This window comes from Equus przewalskii, chromosome 3 (genome assembly GCF_037783145.1).
Source record: "Equus przewalskii isolate Varuska chromosome 3, EquPr2, whole genome shotgun sequence".
In the NCBI taxonomy this organism is placed as follows: Eukaryota; Metazoa; Chordata; class Mammalia; order Perissodactyla; family Equidae; genus Equus; species Equus przewalskii.
The window spans coordinates 82449249-82471356 of record NC_091833.1 but is presented as its reverse complement, the minus strand read 5'-3'; the positions used below and the strand labels follow the sequence as shown (position 1 = coordinate 82471356).

At 34.3% G+C, this 22108-nt stretch overlaps 1 protein-coding gene across 1 annotated transcript in view; it reads right to left on the bottom strand.

Annotated features, from left to right (window-relative positions):
- Positions 1 to 6797: 6797 nt before the first annotated feature.
- The window catches only part of GABRG1 (gamma-aminobutyric acid type A receptor subunit gamma1), a 73748-nt gene continuing 58437 nt past the window's right edge, over positions 6798 to 22108 (bottom strand). The window contains exon 9 of the mRNA XM_070612918.1: positions 6798 to 12426. Coding sequence (XP_070469019.1) covers positions 12157 to 12426 — 270 coding nt within the window. The 3' untranslated portion in view covers positions 6798 to 12156. The remainder of the gene's footprint in view (positions 12427 to 22108) is intronic.

Genomic DNA, 22108 nt, shown 5'->3' with positions numbered 1-22108 from the left:
ATAGAAGGGTTATGAGATGCACATTCAACTAGGCACACATCTGTCAATAATAATTTGCTGCAGGCAAGACACTGTGCAAAGTGCTTTCCTCCTTTTGCTTCCTTTAGTGCTTGCAAAAACCCTGTACATTGTCTTAAAGAATGGAGGATTTGTTTTTTTGATCCATAGACAAGAAATCCTGGGAGAAGTCGTCTAAATCTTATATGGGAAATCAGCAGTAGTATAATGCTCCCTATTCTTCCTATACATCAACTTTTGCACCTCCATGTCTTGTGTCTGAATTCCAGAGAGGAAGAAGAGGAAGCCAAAAGCTGACAGATCTAAGGATTGATTGTACACACCAGCCTAGTATATTTCTTAAGAAGAAAAAGAAAAGCTTGATAGAAAAAACACCCAGGTACTTCCTTACATCTGCTTAATGAGAATTGGATCACATGGCCACCCTTAAATTATGCGAAAGTTTGTGAAGACAAATATTTATTTTCTTTTTCTGCCTCTATAGTAGAGAAAGGCAGAGAGGAAGAAAGGGCTGTGAATATTTTTTTAGCATTCACTTCACAGCGCCTGCTGCAAATCCTTTAGAGTCTAACATTTATTGTCATCTGTGTTTTACAGTTGAGATGAGTGTGGCTTGGAGGGGTTAAGTACTTTTCCCGGTGCCATACGGTCAGTGACTAATGGAGAGGGGGTACCGACTGGTCATCCGAATTCAGTCACATTTTCAACTGCTGTATAATGCTGCTTCCTATTGCAGTCCTGGACCAAAAAGTCATTATTTCAAGAAATCTCCCTTTCATAAGCTTTTCCCCTCACGTAAATATCAGGAGCAGGTATTAACAGTTTTGGAGTATCAGTAAGATGTCAAATGCTTCATAAAAGTTATCTTTATTAAGTTCTTTGAAACACATGTTAGCCCAAATTTTTAGATTAAAAAAAGAAACCACCAAGGCTTATAAGTTTAGGTAATTTGTCCATGACCACACAAAAATAAGGGAGAGCTAGGATTTGATTCCAATTCTGAAAAATTTCAAAGCTGCTTCTTTTATTTACTACACAGCAAGGCTTGTGATTTTCTTAAATACAATGACTATTCCTGACTCCATTCATCTATATCCAGTGTGCAAAGAAGATTGTAGAAGTAATTTATCTATCTATTTAATTGTGATTAAAGAAACACATAACAAAATTTATCATCTTAATTTTTTTAAAGTATAGCTCAGTTGCATTAACTATATTTACATTATTGTGCAACAGATCTCTAGAACTTATTCATTCTGCAAAATTGAAACTATACCCATTGAATAACTCCCCAATTCCCTCTTCCCCCAGCCCCTGGCAACTACCATTCTACTTTCTGTTTCTATGAATTTGATTACTTTGATACCTCATATAACTGGAATCCACAATATTTGTCTTTTTATGACTGGCTTATTTCACTTAGGATATTGTCCTCAAGTTTCATCCATGTTGTAGCAGGTAACAGAATTTCCTTTTTTTTTAGAGCTGAATAATATTCTATTGTATGAATATACTACATGTTCTTTTTCCATTTGTCCATCGATGGCCATTGGGTTGCTCACTTCTCTTGGCCATTGTGAATAATGCTGCAATGAATACGGGCATGCAAACATCCCTTCGAGATCCAGCTTTCAATTCTTTCAGATAAATGTAGGATTGCTGGATCATTGTAGAAGTAATTTTAACTAATAAAATAACTTAAAACATTAAATCTACAGATTCCATTTGGAGATTGCCCTTTTTTCTTCCCCCTTCATCCTTGCAGTTTCATGCTAGGACAACTAACCTATGGCCTTTGACCTTCCAGTTATATAGATTAATAGAAATCATCTTGTTTCTCCAATTTGTCAGACCCTTAGCGAAATCTTCTGTTTTTAATCCCATTCTGGACATGCATGTTCTGCTGACACTATCCTCCAATGTCAGTGGCTATAAAAAGCACATATTCATAGTCATACGTTAGGGCCTAGGCGGGTACGTGGAGCCTGAACACACAGAGGGGCAGTTTTGTAGTGATGTGGGGAACAGGCTCTCAGGCTGTGTGCCTGGGTTCAGTCCCAGTTGTACCATTCACTATCTCTATGTCCTTGGGCAAGTATCTCAACCACTCTGTGCCTCAGCTTCCGTTTATGTAAATTGTAGATAACAATAATAGCTACTTCTTAGAGATATGTGAGGACTAGGCTAGTTAATATGAATAAAGCTCTTAGTATAATGTCAAGTACATATTATGTACTGGCTATAATTACTTTTTTAAATTGTCATATTACTTTTATCACCCACTCATTTTTTATTCTCAGAAGCCATTCCCTTTCACAAGTCCTCACAGAAAATCATGCCTCTTTCCCCCACTATAGTTAGGTCAATGAGTCACCTGCAATTTCTTGTATTACAGTTATTGGTCCAAGGTGGTTAAATTACCATTGAACTGTGGTGTGCTCACATTGTATGACAAATGCTCAATTGCCAGTCAATACTATCAACACATTTTGCAGTTTCACCCTCTCATTTGATTGAGTTTTTGTAAATAATTCTGTCATTTAGTGAAAGCTCAGAGTATACAATTTTTACTCTAGTTTATAAGCGATTGAAGTCAGAAACTGTCAGATTCATTGTTCTAATCCTAGCAAGAAAGGAAGAGCTAGGAAGACCTGGATCTTGTCTTTCTTGGCCCAGCCTTCCTTCCTCCATTCAAATTTTCAAGAAAAAGAGTGTATAATGGAGACAAAGAAAAAGAAAAACATTTATATTAACTGGAACTTTGGCAACAAACATCAATTTTTTAAAAATCTAGTAAATTAGCCCTTGGCTCCTAGAACAAACATATACATAGAAGTTTACTGCATCCTGTGGCAAAAATTTTATCTGCCAGTATCAGAGAAAATGGAGCTGGATAGACACAGAAGCTTGTTTGATGCATGAGTCAAGCTTGCAAAGGGATCCTGGCCCAGCCATGGCTACTGACCCTGCAGGGAGAGGTACAGAGCTCAGAGTCACCAGGTAGAGAGAAAGTAAATATGTTATCATAAAGTGCATTAATTGTAATCAATTCTGAATCTTCCAGTAGTGTCCTCAGGCATTCTTCTGGGTATTTTCCATTTCCCCCCTCCAAATCTCTCCTGGCTTCTGCCCTCTGCCTGAGTCTCAGAAAACTGACCTGTATGGATTAGATCGAAGGCCCCCTTGCCCTCTGGTTTCAGCTAGAGTTTGCCAATGAGGAGCACTAGCAGAAGATCAAAGGGAAGAAGGGAAGCAATGTCGACGGGGTGTTTAAGGTTCCCTCCAGTAGGGCTGCCACCAGCTGCCAGTGTCTGTCAACTGAAGGTCACAGGGCTGATTAAATGTCCTTTTGCCCACAGCTATTTCTTTTTAACTTCCTGTAACTACTCCCTCCTCTTTGGTCCTTTAGCACCACATCCTCCTTCTGGAATTAGTTTCAAGATTCTGGAAGATGCTTAAGGGCTTTCCTAATTGTTTCCTATATTTTCTATAAAGTGTCCTTTTATTAAACTCTCCTTAAATTACACAATTTAAATACCCCATCATTCTCCTTCTGGGATGATGACTGAAAAACATCAAAAATACTGAAGTGAGAAAACATTTTCTTGCATTCCTTCTTCATCCTTGAGGAGACGAAGTCAGGGAAGAGGAGCGGGATTATGCATGCAGTACAAATGGTTCACATTCTTGTAAATATGACTTAAAACTCAGAGTTTGCATTGTCAACACACAATTTATAAGCAAAAGGCTTGAACTTGATATGTGTAATGTTGTCTGGATCACCTCAGCTCTCTGGCCCACTGTTTTCTTCTTTGTCAAATGGAAAGCTTACTATTGGTTCATTATATGCCATAGGCTTTGCTAATGGTCAGCTGAGATCATTAATATAAAAATACTTGTATAGTAAAACAATATGCTAATATTAATTACTAATATTAATGCAAAGGGAGGTTTTCAAAATTTCAAAATTTTTATTATGAGTAATCTTTTAAGACGACAAGCCAAATGAAGAATTGAAATTTTAGCACAATAATTTGAAGGTAAGAAACTAAAAAGAATTAAAAATCTAAACCTTAGTATGAATGTAAGCAGTTTTTAGTAGTGTACTTGAATCAATATGCAGGGATTTGACTTAGGGTAACTGTAGAGCATAGCATTGGTAAAGTTACCTATTGAGTAGTATTCTCTTAAAGAAGTTTTTGTATTTTATTCAGACTGTACAATTTTTAATAAAGTACTTTTTGTGACTATTTGAAATGCAAATTTTAATAATTGAAGTGCATGTCCTGAAATGCAGGAGGAAAGCACATGAGTAATGTGCAAGGTGAATTAAATATTTATTCCCATGAAATTATTCAGAGAGGGCTGCTTGGATTTTAGTACAGTGAAAAATGTTAAAAGCAAGACTTTATATTGACACAAACAATTTTAATGAGAAAATAGACTTTACGCTGTCTCAAGGGGGAAAATATTGAAATTACTTTAATATTTGCATGTATCACTTTTCTTTTACTTAAAGCATCTTGTGTCAATTTTAGTGGTAACAGCAATCTTTTCTCTAGATTAATCCACTTTATCTACTGCAAAAAACATTGAAATAATTATGAAGAAGCATGTATTTTCATTAATAAAACAGGCACTATTTTTTTACAGATTCTAAAAAAGAGAGCATAGCTTTGATTACTGTATCTGAGAGGAGTTGAGACTATAAAGTACAGTGGAGAGTAATTAATGGCATTTTTCACATAAAACTCTTCAACCAAGATCTTTTTCTTTTTTTTGTTTTTTTTTTTGCTTGAGGAAGATTAGCCCTGAGCTAACATCTGTGCCGGTCTTCCTCTAATTTTTGTTTAAGGCATGCCTCCACAGCATGGCTGACAAGTGGAGTAGGTCTGCGCCTGGAATCTGAACCCACAAATCCAGGCTTCTCAAGCAGAGGGTGTGCAACTTTAACCGCTCAGCCACAGGGTTGGAGCCCAAGATCTTCTTTTAAAATTAAAACTAAAATAAAGAATTAAGAAAATGCACTTTTAATAATGTGAGGCCTTTTCAAATGGCACAATAAACTTATTCCAAAACAGGCGTTGGCAAACTTTTTCTGTAAAATGCCAGAGAGTAGATGTGTAGGCTTACGGGCCTGGGCTACTTGATTTCTGTTGCACCTACTCAGCTCCGCCTTATGGTGCAAAGGCAGCCCCAGACGATACAGAACGGAAGGGGCTTGGCTGTGGACCAATAACCACCGCCATGGCCGTAGTCGCCAGCCCCTTTTCTAAAAAATCAATAGTCTGCATTATATTTGATTGGGACAGTAGGAGTAATTTTTCAAAGACACTATTAGTACATGTTTAAAATGTTTCAGCTGAAATGAAGTCCACACTGTAAATAACAAGGAAGGTGATAAAGATTATGCTCTTACTGGATAATATATTGTTTCTATGCTTTAAATAGAACTAAGTGGGTTGTTTTTTAGGTCTAAACTTCTCTTTTGTGAAAAAGCCTGTTCTAGTGTTGGAATATGAGCAATCACTTTGTCATCAGGTATTTCCAGGTAATTGAAAGACAAGGGTTGTTACAGCTAGAAGTACCTAAACTTAATCTCAGGTTATGGCTATAGGGGCTTGGGGAATGTATCTAATATACTCAGCCTCGGTTTTCACATTTGTTAAATAGAGCTCTTTGCTTTGAAGAGTAAATTATTAATGTATAATGCATGTAAAGTTCTAGACATGTGGCAGGTGCTCAAGAAACATTATATTCTCTCCCATCTTCAGCTTTTTATGAAAACAGCATGTCTGTTATTTTGGACCTGAAGAAAGAACCACAAACTTTATTTTTTTAATACTGCGCTGTAGTGACAGGGAAGGGAGAACCGGGAAGGTGAGGCAGAAGATACCTTCTTTCCTGATTTTCTGGCTTTTAATTTTCCTTCACTAGCTGTTTCATCAAATTAAATAGGAATTTTTTCATACCACAGCATATTTGGAATGGTTCAGGTATTAATCTTAACTAATATATGTTGCTCTTATTGACTCATCTGGGGAAGAGTAGCTGGCAGTTCAGATTAGAATGAAATTACAGGTATTAGAATATTCCAGAAATTCATAGTCTTTGCAGGAAAATTCATGCATAAACATTGACTGTCTTTACCCAACCTTTTATAGTTCAGTTCATTTTCAGAACTCTCTATCGAAAAGAAACTCTTATATTTATGTTTTTTTCTTTCTTTCTTGGTTTTTTTTTTGCTGAGGAAGATTGTCCTGAGTTAACATCTGTTGCCAATCCTCCTCTTTTTATTTTTTCCTTGAGAAAGATTAGCCCTGAGCTAACGTCTGTGTCGATCTTCCTTTTTCTTTCTTTCTTTTTTTTTTTAATGTCAGGCACCTCCACAGCATGGCTGGTGAGTGGAGTAGGTCCATGCCTGGGATCTGAACTCGTGAACTCAGGCCACTGAAACAGAGCACACGGAACTTTAACCACTCAGCCACCGGGCTGGCCTTTATGTTTATTTTCTTAGTCGGGAAATGTGAAATAAAATTAATGAGAAATTGACTTCAATGCTAAAGTGGTGATTACCTAATCTAAAACAATAAAGATACATATCTCCATGAAAACTATCAAAAAAGACACATTTTAAGAGAATGTAACCCTTTATTTCATAATGAGTAACTGAGTTTATTTTGCACTTAGGATCCATAAAAGTACAAAATACTTTGAAAAACTGAGGTACATTTGCCACACACTCACAAAATTCTCCCCAAAATGACAAGGCAGAAGCAGACAACAGAAGCCATTACTTTATTATATGCAAGCCATAAAACTTTATTTTGCGAAGTTACTACATACACATAATGGAGGAAAATAAGTTATTACGGCGATTTATCAAGATCCAAACTATTTCCATTTAGATCAATCATGTCTTAGAAGTCCATTAATTAGCCCTTTCTGCTTAAGTGCATTCCAGTCACCACAGGCTCATCTTTACTATTCAGACTCAAGGGGTCAAGGTACATTTCATTGTCCAACAATAACAATTTACCTATTTATTTTGAGACACATATTTCAGATATTGTTTGAGAATGAGAAATCAACTTCTTGGGTGTGTCTGGCCCCCAGCAGCATATTTCTATTCACAGTTCCCCTCCTTTCATCTCTTTGTCCTAATACATTATTTTTTTCTCAGTTAGAAAGGAGAGAAAGCCATTTGAAGAGCAAGCCCTTTTAATGAGAACAGATTTTTTAAAAAATAATAAGAATCTGGACAGACCTGCCTCATGATTTGTATTTCAGGAGACTATCCTTTTTCTTCAGCCCTAATATGTGAAAAACATAGGTGAATAGGAAAAATAAGCATTTGATTAAAATGTTCAAAGTAATGGCAAAAAGATTACAACCAGAATTTCCTTGTAGTGTTTTAGTGTCCATTTACACACAAATAGGTACTATTCAATACAGAACCCCCCCTCCCCTCACACACACCATGTCTCTCAGTTCATGTTTCCTGTTAATCGCAGCTTCATGACTGCCACTTGTTTTTCTTATTTAGAGGCTTTCTCCCTCCTCCATTGAACTTCTGTCTTAGAGTACTGACCTTCATCTTCTCCCGTTTCATGTATTATAGTAGCTTCCTAACTGGCTTTTCTTACTTCAAACATGACACACTAAGATGAAATTTCTGCAGTGTTAATAATGGCTCTTTTGTACTCAAGTACCTTTGTGAACTCTTCAAAAATCTACCTCACCCATCCTCCTGAAGTTCATATTCTTGCCTCTACCATAGGGCTTGACCTGTCTCTTTAGACTCACCTTTGTCTCTATATGAATGTTAACCTTCAATTAAAATGGAATTTTTTTGTGTGCCCATGCTTCTGTTTCTTTATTCAAGCTGTTTATTTAACTGGAAAGTATGATCTCTGTTAACCTCACCTATTGACATATTGAATCCTCAAGCTCCCATCTCTAAACACATATCTTCAAGAAACCTTCCCAGCACATCCTCCTGCCCTTAAATTGTATAATTCATCCTCTTACTCTCTGACTATATTATGTACTGCTTGAGGGTTCATCTTTATTCTCTTTTGTATCTAGAACAGTACATTATACACAAAAAGTGCTGCATAAATATCTGCATTTAGATTATATCACTTCCAAAATACAAACGCAAAAAAGACAGAACTGACCTTGTGTTTACTGGAGCAGTGTGGGCAATAGTGTTTGGAAATTCCATTTGGATTGTCTCTCTGATAGAGACATGGTAATGGTTTCTGTGACTTTACAGTGGCCTGTTAGGGCTCCCTAGCAGTGAAAAACAATGATGGCCCACAGAGATGTAATACCAAGTATGTCTAGTCTTCATAGGGTATGACATTGAGGAGTTAAATTTGATGATGCAAAGACAAATAGCTTGGTCAATAAATTATCTCCAAAATGTTTATGGTGGGACAAACGCTAAACCATTAAGCATCTATTGGATCAATTCAACTCCAGCACTAAGATCAATGAAAGAATCATGAATGTGGTGTCTTGTTACAGGAAATTTTGCAAGAGTGAAAATAGGCACTGGTATGTATCTTTGATAATTTTATATATGAATTTATTCATTAATTATGTGTTTATTCAATTATTGGTTATTAATTTCAATTTTATTCAAACAAATCATCTTATCTAAATCTCCTCTCTTTTATATGATCAAAGTAAAAGGTGCATTTAGTCACAATACATTGACTTGGAATACAATTTCACATTTTCCAATTATGGGCCCCTTGATGTAAGAGTACTAGCAATCATTCTTTTTGATGCTGAATCATTGGCAAGAATGTAGCCCTCAATTTTGGCACCGTTGTTAAGCTAAAATATGGTAAATTTTACTAATATAATTTGATGTCAGCATATGGGAACGCAGTAAAGGAAAAAAGCCCCTGGTGATTGTCTCCGTATTTACACACACTTACTGTGCTTTGACCTAAAGTTAATGTTTTAAAAACTCCTTCATGAAGTCTGTGTCTTTAACTCCAAATAAAATGCATGAAATGAATTGTCTAATTCCTACTTACATTAAAACTTTATATTTAGTTAGATTTGCTGGGGAATTTTATCCTTTATCTACTGAATGCTTATTTTTTCCAGAAACTATTTGATATTTTGGAAATTAATTTCAAGTGAACCTAAGTTTATCTATGCAATTCAAGAATAAATAAAATATTATTACGTCACTGTGAAACCAAAAGAATAAAAGTGTGCCTGTGACAATTTCTCTTCTCAGAACTTCTAGATCTTGGTCACATAGTTAGAGGATGGCTCTATATGAATTTACAGTTTTCCAAGTGATTCTAAATCCTTCTGCTCCCATTATCCTTCCCATCCTCTATATCCACCTTTTCGGTCTATGTTAGTGCCAAAGTTATCTAAAGGAGCCAAGAAACACAAGTTCCAGTGAATACGAGAAACTCAGACATAACTCACCTAAAAAAAAGGAGGATTTTTAAAAACATTATTTCTTAAGATGGCAAAATTAATACTTGAAAGAAGGAAGTAGGAGTTAGACTGCATTCCCTTGAAAACACACTCTACTGGATTTCTTGCAAAAAGTCTACTCCATTTTCACCTTTTCATTCTCATTTTTAGAAATAATAAGATTTGTTATTTTGAAGACCTCTCTGATGTTCATATTTAAATAAAACTACTCAAGATACCACAGACTTTGAAAATAAGTGTTTGTTTTGATGGTATATACACTGAATGTATATAGAAAAAATCTTTCATATTTTTATCAATTTTATTTCCACTTGTAAATATTGTCAACATTTAAATCCAAGTTAACAGAACACCAATGAGAACATCAAAGCTATTTATATTAAGCATTTTTAAGTATTTTAAAACATAGTCATGCTCAGATAGACTTGTAGGATCCCAAAATTAAAACTTCCCCATGATAATGCACAGATTATAGCTTAAAATATGGAAATAGCCATAACACATTTTAGTGAAATATTTTATTCTTCATGAATACTTCATTTTTCATTTGTCCCTAAATTAATAGTCACCTTAAGAATATCTATCAATACTCAATGTTATAAAAATGAATGCATGAATAATTTGTAGGTGAATATATACATGGCCAAAGTTTAATTTGGCTCTCCATTCAAAAAAAGCAGTGTCGGTGGATATTTGGGCATTATCGTTCAATTCATGCTTACCTTTTTCAGAGATTTATAAGCAAAGTGAAAAATTCAGATTTAGCTGGGGAACACACAATGAAATATATTTAGATTAAAAAAAACATGTCTTTTAAAAACATAAGTCTAACTATGTCAGAGCATCACTCATGTATTTACTAACTACGTGGAGAAATTATTGCATTAAAAGCTACAGTATTAAATGCGCAGGTGACAGCTTCTTCTCCACGCCATAAGAAAGGGCTGATCATAATTATCTTCACCCTGACAGTTGTACTTGGCAATGGAAACATTTTTAAATGTTATCATCTCCAAGATCACTCTGGTGATTTTCTAGAAAATTAGGTGATGGTGAATGAATATGGAGTTCTAGAAACAATTGATGTGCCAAAGTAGTTACAGAAATATAATGATTAAAGCTTAAATTTAACTTTCCTTTGAACAAAAGAGACATTTTGAAAACTACTAACTGACAGGTTTTAAACTATAGTGAGACACTCACTATATGAGTCCCAGACTCATGTTCATTAGAAGTGCTCTCTAACAAATCTCCACTTTTAACGTAATTTTTGAGCCTGCTCCCATTTTCTAGAAAAGAGAATTATCATAGCGATTTAGAATGAAGTTGTAAAACTGACCAGGTCCAAACTAAAGAGCTGGGAAGGGCAACACACCACACATGCCCAAAACTATGTTTCCAGAATATTTCTGATCTGAAAAACAGTACATATGCAAGACCATAGCCTCAATATGAACTTCAACTGAATTCGTTGGATGATAATTCTTTAACCACAATGAGTAAACACAAGCACTCTTCCTCAATGTTTTTGTTAATTTAGGATATGTAACATTTTTGTAGAGCATCAAGGAAAAATCAGTTCTCTCTGCATTTAACTTCAGTGTCGGTAGATCTAAACATTTCAGTGTTAACCTATTCATTCCTTATAAATGCTATGAGGCAGAGAATAAAATGGTTAAATCTAACATTCTTCCTTAGTTTTTCTTCAACTTGCATTTAAAAGAAATGACTTTGGTGGTTTCCATCCTAGTTTGTAAATGACGAAAACTAAATGTAACTGGAGTTCTATCTGATATTGAGTCAGGAAATGCACTGGATTAAAATATAGGTAAAAATTGGTTTTTCCATAAGGTAAACATTGGCCTTTTCTTCTTCTTCTTCTTCTTTTTATTTTTTTTTTGCTGAGGAAGATTTGCCTGAGCCAACATCTGTGTCAATCTTCCCCTATTTTGTATATGGGTTGCCACTACAGCTTGGCTGCTGCTGAGTGGTGTAGATCCACGCCCACGAACTAAACTGGGGCCACTGAAGCAGGGTATGCTGAACTTAACCACTCGGCCACAGAGCTAGCCCTGGCCCTTTCTTCTTTAATTAATAAAGAATTCAAAACTAATTTTTTCTTGGGAATAAAACATCTTGGAAATAAATCCAAGGAAATCATGGTTTTATGTTTTCAACTAGCTCTATTCTAAACAAGGCATACAAATAACAAGTGAAAAAAAAAAAACGCTAACGATATTTTCCAGTCAAAAAATTACTACATAAACATTATGCTTTAGAATAGGCCCTCATTACAAATAATGGTAGATTATATTTAAATAAAATATGTATTAAAATTATTCCATCTTTTAAATATGAATTACAGAACTCATAAATTTGAAATCTTAATAGGATATAAGTAAAATAAGGCAAATTAAAGTAAACATATATAATGCTATTTTAATATACTGAAATTTGCAACTAATCTGGTTTACATAAATTTAAGTAAATTAATCTGCAAGCTTTAAAATATGAAAGCCTATGAAAGCCTTAAAATAGTTACAATACTACTCACATTTTAAACATTGGTGCCTGCATGTTAAATTTACACTTCATGTATTGAAGTACAGTAGACGATGCTGGATTCAGTCAGACTGCTTATGATTTTCACCTAGTAAGTAGAACTTACAAGTAAAGATAGCCAACCCAATAAACCAGATTGAACAGGGCAAAAGCTGTTGGGAAAAATATTCGAGAATAAGAATCAATTTTGGCAATGCGTATGTGTATCCTTCCCTCCCTCCAAGATCCTGTTCTGCAGTCTTCAAAGCAGCAGAAGAAGCTAGCACAATCTTTGCCCTCCAGACACTGATACCCGTCCTCATCTTCTCCTTGTGGCAGAGAAATGTTATTCATTGGAATCAGAGTGGATCCGGGATGGAGTCCAGGAGATATCTGAGTAAAATAAGAAATGAGTTTTGAGAGAAAAAAAAAGCATGAAGAAAGATCAATTTGTCCCCTCAAGGCAAACCCTAAGAGGCTGATATACAATAAAAATACTCTTATTTTCCAAAAATCAAACAGGTATTCAATCTTATCATGTTTTTAGATGATAATTTATTTTGTAACACGTAACAATATCATTTTACATTCCAAAGATTAAGCAGAAAAAAAACACCTTTTGAAAATGAAATATACTGTATACATTTAGAAAGTTGATCTACTAAAATATTGCTAGTCATGAATCCAATTCTAAAATGAGAATAAACTGTATATTTCTGATATTTAACAGTAAAACATTTACATGCTATAAATATCTATTCATTTGCTATGGTAATATAATGGACTTTGATTATTTTAGTAATAATGAGAACAAACAGCAAAGATGACATTTTGGTAAGGCAGAAAACTTTGAGAAACTGTGAACGAATAAGAAAGATATGGGGTTTGTAATAGTGGATAAGCACAAGGCATCATATTTAGGAGAGAGAACATGCAGGTGTTAAAAAGTCAGGTTTGGGAACAATTGGTGTTCAAAATTCTGCTCATTCTACCGGTGTAGCTCTCCTCAGAGCTGGAATTACATTGGCACCTAATTTTTGTGATGGCTGTGATGAATTTCATAACTTATGTAAAATGATCTGTGTTCCACCTTGACCGATAATAATAGCTACTATTATTATCAGGAGTATTTGGGACACATATCAAATTAACATTTTATGATAACCATGCTCTGAATAGTACTTAAACAATAAACAGAATTTTTAAAAACATAAAAACTCAAGCGAGGCCAGGCTGCTACGGAATATTAAAGCAATCACTTTGGAGTCAGACAGGCTTGGGCTGAAATTCCAGCTCTGCCCAGCAGAGTTGAATAACCTTGAACAGAAAATGTCACTTTGTGTCTTCTGCTGTACAAAGCTTGCAATAACAACACGTAGATCTGTTTGATGACTAAATGAAATGATGCATATAGAGCACCAAGTAAAATATCGGAAACATAGCAAGTATTTAGCTGCAATAGGTGATACTTATTGTTGTTGATATTGCCATTGTTATTATTGATTCCTGAAGAGGATTATATCACAATTCGCTCTAAAATATGTTCTAAAATAAGCAACAATAACAACAACCTGGACCTCATCAAAAGTGTTACTGGAAAAAAAAACACGTTAATTAACACAAATAAAAAAGAAAGTAAAATATGAGTAAAGATGTCAGATTTAATAACTCTTCATCCTTCAGAACTTCCACATATTTCAGGGGTATCTTAAGACGAGAATATCAAAATTTATTATAGTCAGTAGTTTTGTTATCTAAACATTAAATACAATGCTGAGATTATAAATTTTTTAACCTGATCTTAAATTCTTTCCAATGAAAATGTTTATAAATTTTTTCATCCTAAGTTTTGAAATAAATAAATCTCAAAGCCATGAAAACTAAATATTGCTTGGAGAAGATTTTAAAAATTAAATGCAAAAAATGAGAATTTCCTAAAATTTGGACCTATATTCAAACCTATTTTATTCCTAAAAGGAAACATAGAAGCCAAACCGCTAAATATTAAACATTCAGTAGATGCAAAAAAGCGAATGATCACATTTAGTGATATTTTAAAAACATAAATGCATCATACAAGTCATAATATCCATGTTAGAGACAAAATGTGCAGGCCGAAGATAAGGAGCAATGCCATAAACACAAATAAATTCAGGATCCATTGCCTAGAAGTATCCAAAAAAGCAGAGGCAGTATATTACTAAATGTTAATGACAGATCTTTTGAGGTTGACATTTGAGGATACCTGACTAAACTCCTAAATTTTAGTGGAGCACTAAAATTATGCATAAAAATGAGACAAATTGATATTCATTTCCTTGTCACCTAATACTTAAATAGCATATGTTCAAATGCTAGTCAGAGTGAAAAGTGATTAAAATACAAGGTTGTTAGTTGGCAATTTCAAGGTTATATGACATAAAACACATTCTATATATCACTCAGCACGGCCATGAATGGAAAGATGATGTGTTTATTGGAGATATCAATTGTTCATGAAAGGGATGATTAAACATTAAAGTGCACAAAAATGGAGAAAAACTGCAAGTGGTTCATTTAAAAAATGGACTAATCGCTGGTGGTCAAAATCATGGAGAGCTCTTTTGCAGCTGACAATTTTCTAGTTTCCTGCTGCCCCCCACAACACCACAAATTCATAAATTGACAGAAACTACACTTCAATGAATGATGAATGTGAATAGAAATAGACTTAATATGTGCTGAGAAAAATATCCAAAGAGCTGACACAGTGTCAATAAAATAAAATACTTTTGACACACAGGTTTGTGACCTGGAAACCACTGAGAGATTAATTGGACGAATATACATCTTCCAAACCTTATTTGTCTGAAGTGTAACTATATTACTCATCTTATAATTTTTCAAGTAAAGATCCTGCTGCCCTTCAAAATGCAAGCATTGAAAAAATAAAAATAAATGAATTTAAGTGATATAAAAGGAAATGATATAATTGAATAGGATTTTCTTTTATTTTGAATGATATAGTTTTGAGAATATACCATTTTTCTGTTATTTCAAAAGGTCTTTAAAAATATAGCTAAATTTAACATTTTGAGAAATTTATCCTATTCTCATTATTAAAGATACATATATGTCTGGTTATATATTAAATGTTATATTCCTTATATATTAATAATATAGTTAAATATACAAAATATATTTTAAGATATACTACTATCAAATAAATATCATTAATTAGTAAAACATCTACGTACAAATTATTTTATATATATTTACATATTATAATTACTATTTACATAATATGCTAATGTCATTAATGCTGTTAAATATTACTAATACGAATAGCAACATTATAAGGTCATGTTATTGATATTATGAAATACTGACTATTATTACTATCATTAATTTCCCATTTAACACATTGCACATGAGAATGCCAACCTAAGCACAAGTTTTCCTCCACTCCACTTCCCCAAAATCTCATTTAAGTATCAGTCAGGATTTAAAAAGTTACGAAATCCACATCAGTGTTAAATATAGACATAGGATGGATCTTGGTGATGCTGAGCTGCCAATCAGCATGTCAGAATTTGTGATGAGTTTTTGAAAGACAAAGAACAGATGGCAGTAGGCCAACAGATAAAGTAGACCAAAAGAAGCCAAATGTCAGAAGAGGTTCAGGCGGATAGGAGCTATTCTTCCCATCAAAGCTTCAGAGACACTCACTCTAAGGCAGGAAGAATGAGAATGATAGAATGGAAACCATGGCATTGGCTAAAGGCCCATCTCCTGAACTAGCTTTCTACTGTGCCTGCAGAGAAGAAGAGGTGCTGACAGGTTGGCATTTGCTCCTGGTTAGAACTTTATAACTTCTAAAATAAGTAAATAAATAACCTCACTCTAACCCGGGGAGGACTAGGGCTCCTGAAGCTGGTATTGGAATGTCCTATAATATCCTCCTCATCATTTAGAGTGTGTGTGTACATTTGGAAGCAATCAGATGTCATGCTCCCCACACGCACACACGAAAGTGAAATCCCACAGTTGCAAACTCATCAGTTATGCGCCAAGTTTGCAGGGCCTGTTGGAGAGAAATCGCCAAGAACTTTCTAGGTAAACCAACAACATAAAAGAAAAAAATGAAAATGAACAGCTATAATTACTGATTCTAATATTTCAGGAAACATAACAGATCATTAAACTTTCTAATTAATTCACTTAGAAATACTTAAGGGGCTATTGTGTTCATTTAAGGAAAAAAGGAGGGAGAACAATTAGAAAATAAGAGTTCCCAGAAATTCAAGTTATTATAAATTTTAAAAAAACTAAAGCATTGTAAGATAAAATCTTGAGGAAGTTTCCCATAATATATAGAAAAAAATACCTCAACGAAAAACATGATAAAAAGAAAATCTGGAATACGTGGATTATTAACTTGGGAGGGCTAATTCATCTCATAATAATTTTACAGGAGAAAGTAGAAATTAATTGGAATAAAGAATCAAGAAAATTCTCCGAAATAAGAGATAGGAATATTAAGTAACAAGGAAGTGAATGAGGTCAAAAAACAGAAAGTGTACTAATCATTAAGAAAATGTTTGTGCCCTGGGGAAACCAATGATGATGAAAAATTTTAGGTAAGAAAAGAAAAGGGTTTACTGACAAAGAAATAATAATCAGATTGGCATTAGAATTAATCATAATAATGAATTAAGAAGTAGAGATTTAAGTGTACTGTTTAAATTTTTTAAACTAATCAGTATAATAAGTATTAATGGTAAGATAAAATATTGAAGAAAAGAACGGGAAGGAGACAATGGGAAAGCTACATTTTTCTTTCATTTATACCAAACAGTTGTAACTACTTTGAAGTTTGGTACTTCAAAAATTAGTAGTATAATGGAAATAATCATCAGAGGAAAGTAAAAACAGAAATGGTTAAAATGTGGTTAATTCTAATGGTTGAGACCAAGGGTGCAGGGCAGAGAATTTTATTCTTCCTTTGTACATTTGACATTGTTTGATTTGTTCAAGTGTTTCAACCTTGCATATATATTACTATTAAAATAATTTTTTAGATGAAATTTTTACTCATGGTTAATCTGGTCCCTTTCAGCTGCAATAATCTATGGTGGTTTCAGTAGGAAGAGAAATATGAAGGAGTGTTATCTGGAAATCAAGGTAGAAGGAGAGCTATTGTTGGGGAGACCTACATGCCTCGAGAGGAGCGTTACATGACCATTGTCATAAGTGATATTAAATGGCTACTCTATCTGTTGAAAACATCCTACATCCACTGACTCTTTAAAGTCATTTAAATAACATTCTTGCTGTATTTCTCATTTTACCGAGATCAAATGATCACTCCTGGGAACTTTGCCAAATACTATTATAGGAAGGGAGGTCTATAATTTGTGAAACAGTATATTGATATAGCTTCACATTATTTCAGTACTCTGAAAGGAAGGCAAATGTTTATTCATATAGGTATGCAACTGGCTGAAAATAAGCTCTTGTCTTTGCAGGGATTGTGAGCAGAAACAAAAAGCAAAAACACAAACCCTTCCACACATTATTTCCACCTTAATGTGCTGGTTCTGGCTCTCAGTTGTATATTACTTCTTGAACTATTGCAATAGTCTCCAAATTTATCTCCTCGCTTCTTTTGCCATTCAAGTGTATACACTATGCTACTTCTGATTATATTTCAAAAACATATATAAAAATGTCATCTTACTTAAAAACATACACGGCTTACCAGTGCTGACAGGACAAAACCTAAATTTCTTACACAGTACAGGAGATTTTCTACTTCTTGGCCATAAACCATTTTTCTATCATCAACCTGGGCTATTTTCCTTCCTATGATTCCTATTTTCTAGATCAGCACTGTTCAATGGAAATTTCTGTGATGATAGACATGTTCTCTATCTGTACTGTTCAATATGGTAGCCACTAGTCACATGTAGTTATTGACCACTCGAAAGGTGACTAACAGTACTAAGATACTGAATCTTAAATTTTGGTTAATTTTAATTAATTTAAATGAAGCAACCTAGCCATATATGACTAGTTGCTACTGTATTGGGCAACACAGCTTGGGACTTATACCAGTCTACTGTTTATTCTCACGTGTAAGGCTCAACTCTGCTCACATGGTTCCTTCTGTCTTAAATGTTCTTCCTAATTTGTTCTCCTGAAAACTGCAACTCATTCTTCAAAGATCTACTTCAACAATGTCACAATTTCTCTGTAATTTTCTCTGTCAAATTCCCTTTGGAAGAATTAGTTTACATGCTTTTTGAATACCCTATTTACACTTGAAATGAAAGAAAGCCACCCTACTCCACTGGGGCCCACTGTGACATAGCCTCTTCTCAACACTGTGTGCTTGCTAAGTCAGTGTTTCATAGACCTTAATACATGGTGTCTCAAGATTTCCTCGGTGCAAAAGATAGGCCAAATAAGTCAGACTTTGTAGTACCTGTCTCTATTTCAATAGGAACATCTCCTTTAAAAAATAATTTTTATTTATATTCTTTATAGGAAGTATTCTATTTCTGAAAAGGTATTTGAAACCAGTCATCTAATTGTTAATTCCCTTATAATGTCTTTGTTTACTTTTGATTTTTATACTGAACTATTTGTATTATACTTTATTACCTTACATTTATGTTTCTAATGTATTTTTTCACAACTGCATTTAAAGACCCCTGAAAGCAGAGAATACATTTTATCATTATTCTTTCCAAAGTGCCTAGTCCCTGGTTGGCAAAATAAATTTCCATCATTTTACAGTTTAAATTGAGAGATTTCACATAAATTCTATCCTCAAATGGATGTATTGGGCCCCTGACATAGTGTAACATGGTTTTCTGAGATTTCTAATCCGCTATGGACTGAGCATTTGAGTTTCAACATGAACTATTCTTTAGTTGGTTGGTTGACCACAATTGCTCTTCTGTGATCTTTATCTGTTCCATAAAGGATCTTGATTCCATGCTCCAGCATAGTTAACTTATTAGATTATCTTGAAAATAGATGTTGAAACAAACATACCTGAATCATATTCTTTTTTTTTTTTTTAGGAAGATTAGCCCTGAGCTAACATCCACCGCCAATTCTCCTCTTTTTGCTGAGGAAGGTTGGCACTGAGCTAACATCCATGCCCATCTTCCTCCACTTTATATGTGGGACGCCTGCCTCAGTGTGGCTTGATAAGGGGTGTGTAGGTCTGCACCTGGGATCCGGGCCGGTGAACCCTGGGCCGCCGAAGTGGAATGTGAGAACTTAACTGCTGCACCATCAGGCCGGCCCCCATATTCTTAATGAATAGAAATAAGAACACCATAAAATGTATTAAATGGAAATATGGACCCAGTCAAAATTTCATTGACATTTATAATAAAAAATGAAAAAAAAAGAAATGAAGAAATAAAAGAAAAAGGATAGAAGGAAGACCAGAAGGAAGGAAGGGATGAGAGGGAGAAGGAGAGAGTGAGGAAGAAAAGGAAAGAGAGAGAAAGGGTCCAATATATCATGTGGAAAGTAAGGTAGAAAGCATCTTTATTAATTTATGCTCTTCTGGAGGGTTCATTAAAGCTAAAAGTCTATTGTGCTCAAATACTACCTCTTCCTAAAGAAAATAAATTGGAGTGTTCTGGGATTCTCAGTAAAGCAGTCAAAGAGAGGTCAAGAAGGGAGTTTTAGTTTTGCTTAACAACAGACATATTGACCCTTCAGTGACTCTAGTCAAGGTCTTTGGTCCTGACCTATTGCCATATATAGTTTAGAGAAGAAAAGGGAGAATGCTGGATTTTAAACTACTCAGAATTTTGAGCCTATAAAAGAAAGTGGAGAGATGGAAGCATGGAGAAAGAGGAAGAGAGAGAGAGAGAGAGAGAGAGGGAGGAAGATAAACTCACAAACAATTGAAACAGGTGTAAAGGCAAGATGCTGCAAGATTTCTGTGTTTAGATTGTCCATTTGACTGTCCTGGCTGGAACAGAAGAAAAACACAGATTCCACAAAGCCCTTTAAGTAGGCCATTTGAGACAACAGCAAGCAGAACTGTCTATTCTTCATAAAAGTTCGTCCTGATTTACCTGATTAGCAAGACCATATGACCACTGAACCAGGCAGTGAGTCAGATTTGGTTAGCGATCCCAGTTTTTTACTCAGTTTCATTTAGTATCCAAAGAGCTCATAAAGCATATAACTGAACAGAAAGAAAAGACGATAGAATTTTATATTGGATGGCTCTAAAGGAAACATTTTTCGGACCTGCGTAGTCTATTTAACTTCTGATAGTTGCAATTTGGTGCTTCAACATTCTCATTTAATTTTTATTCCTTAATTTTTCATCTTTAGAATTTTGCTTCTGGAGCTTGATGCTAAATTTTAAATACTGACATATAGATTTTTTTTCTTAAATACTTATTCTAGAACAGTGTCTAGAACATGGGTATTGTTAAAAATATTTGATGAATGAACGACTAAATAAACATCATAATTTTAAAGTTTGCACTCCCATGTTTCAGCTTTCTGAGTAAATGCAACGTCTGGTAATGTGGTTGCGAGTGCATGATCTGGACTCAAACCAATCAGCTGCAGTCCTAGTGTAGCCACTTACTGGTTGAGTGCCCTTAGCTAATGTAATAATAGTACAGACATTATATATTCATAGAATGAAATTAGAGAATCCATGCGAGATTGTAGGCAGACTGGATTTTAAAGTAAATTATTTTTACTCCAAAAATTTTCATTCACAATTTCCAAAAGTAAAATTTTCAAGGCAGTAGTTGAACACGGCTATAGATGAGTAAATGATGAAATGGAAAATTCAGAGAGGATGCTTGACTTTGATCAGAGGAAAATAGCAGAAAACCTGTGTTTTTCTTTATTTAAAAATTTAGCAAATGGATATTAAAGTTGAAATAATTGCCTTCTGATGGTTTGTCTATTCAGGGGCCATAATATATCCTATGGATAAGCTAAAATAGTGTCAAATCGAGAGAGTGACAGGGTAATTGTGCAATGTAAGTCTCGAATGTGCCAGCAATGTTCTCTGCCTTCTTGGAATACTGTGGCAATCTGAAAGTAAGTATACAAGGGTTTGGTCCTGGAGTATAACATGAAAAGTAAAATATAATTTAAAAGTATGTCAAAGTTTTATGAAGAAACTAATGAAAAATGGGGGAAGGGAGGAAAGAGAATCCTAAAACTTACAAAGTTAGGAGCTAACATGGAAAACTCTATGTCTCAGTATATACACACTACGGTAGGTTTACAAGCTTACAACTCACACATAGCTGTTTTATACGTTCTCATTTATTTGGATATTTTGGAACCAATTTTTTTAAAATAATTACTAAAATCAGCAATAAAGTGCCTTCGTTGTTGGTATCAGATAAACAGTTAGCTACTTTTCTGAGTCTTACGAGAACAGGAAATATAAAGCTTAAGTTCTGACACCAAAGAAGACCTGGGTTTGGGTCCTGGACCCTTCACTTCCTAGGGCCGTCCTTGTGTAAATTACTGAATTTGTATTCGTATGAGTATAAATGAAATCACACATGTAAAATACTTAGAGACATGCCTGGCATACATAGCAAGTGTTAGATATTACTTTAAGATTGTTATAATTACTATTATAACAAGAAATTATAGTCAATCATTCAACACTTAAGTATCTTAGAAGCAATAGAATCAATTCTAATATACCAATTTGATGTGATATAAGTTAAGGTAAATATATGATTGGGAAGGGGGAGTAAGAGCATACAAATATATAAAAAACAAAAAAATTTTTATAGCTATGACTTTCGAACATAGCTCAACACTAACATTAAAGAGAGATCTCTGTTTTGTGGTCCACTTGTTGAAAGTCCAAATCCTAACACAAAAATAGGATCAAAGAGAGATCTTAAATAATTTTTTTAGGTCCAAAGAATCTACCACTTGGGGAAAATTCACAGCATAAGAAGCCACTCTTTACATGGGTGGTCCGAGAGTGTTTCCTAAGGATAAATATAAATACTCTTTTCTTGGTGGGCAATGTTAGGGTCTCCAGTTTCACCTTAATTTTATTTAT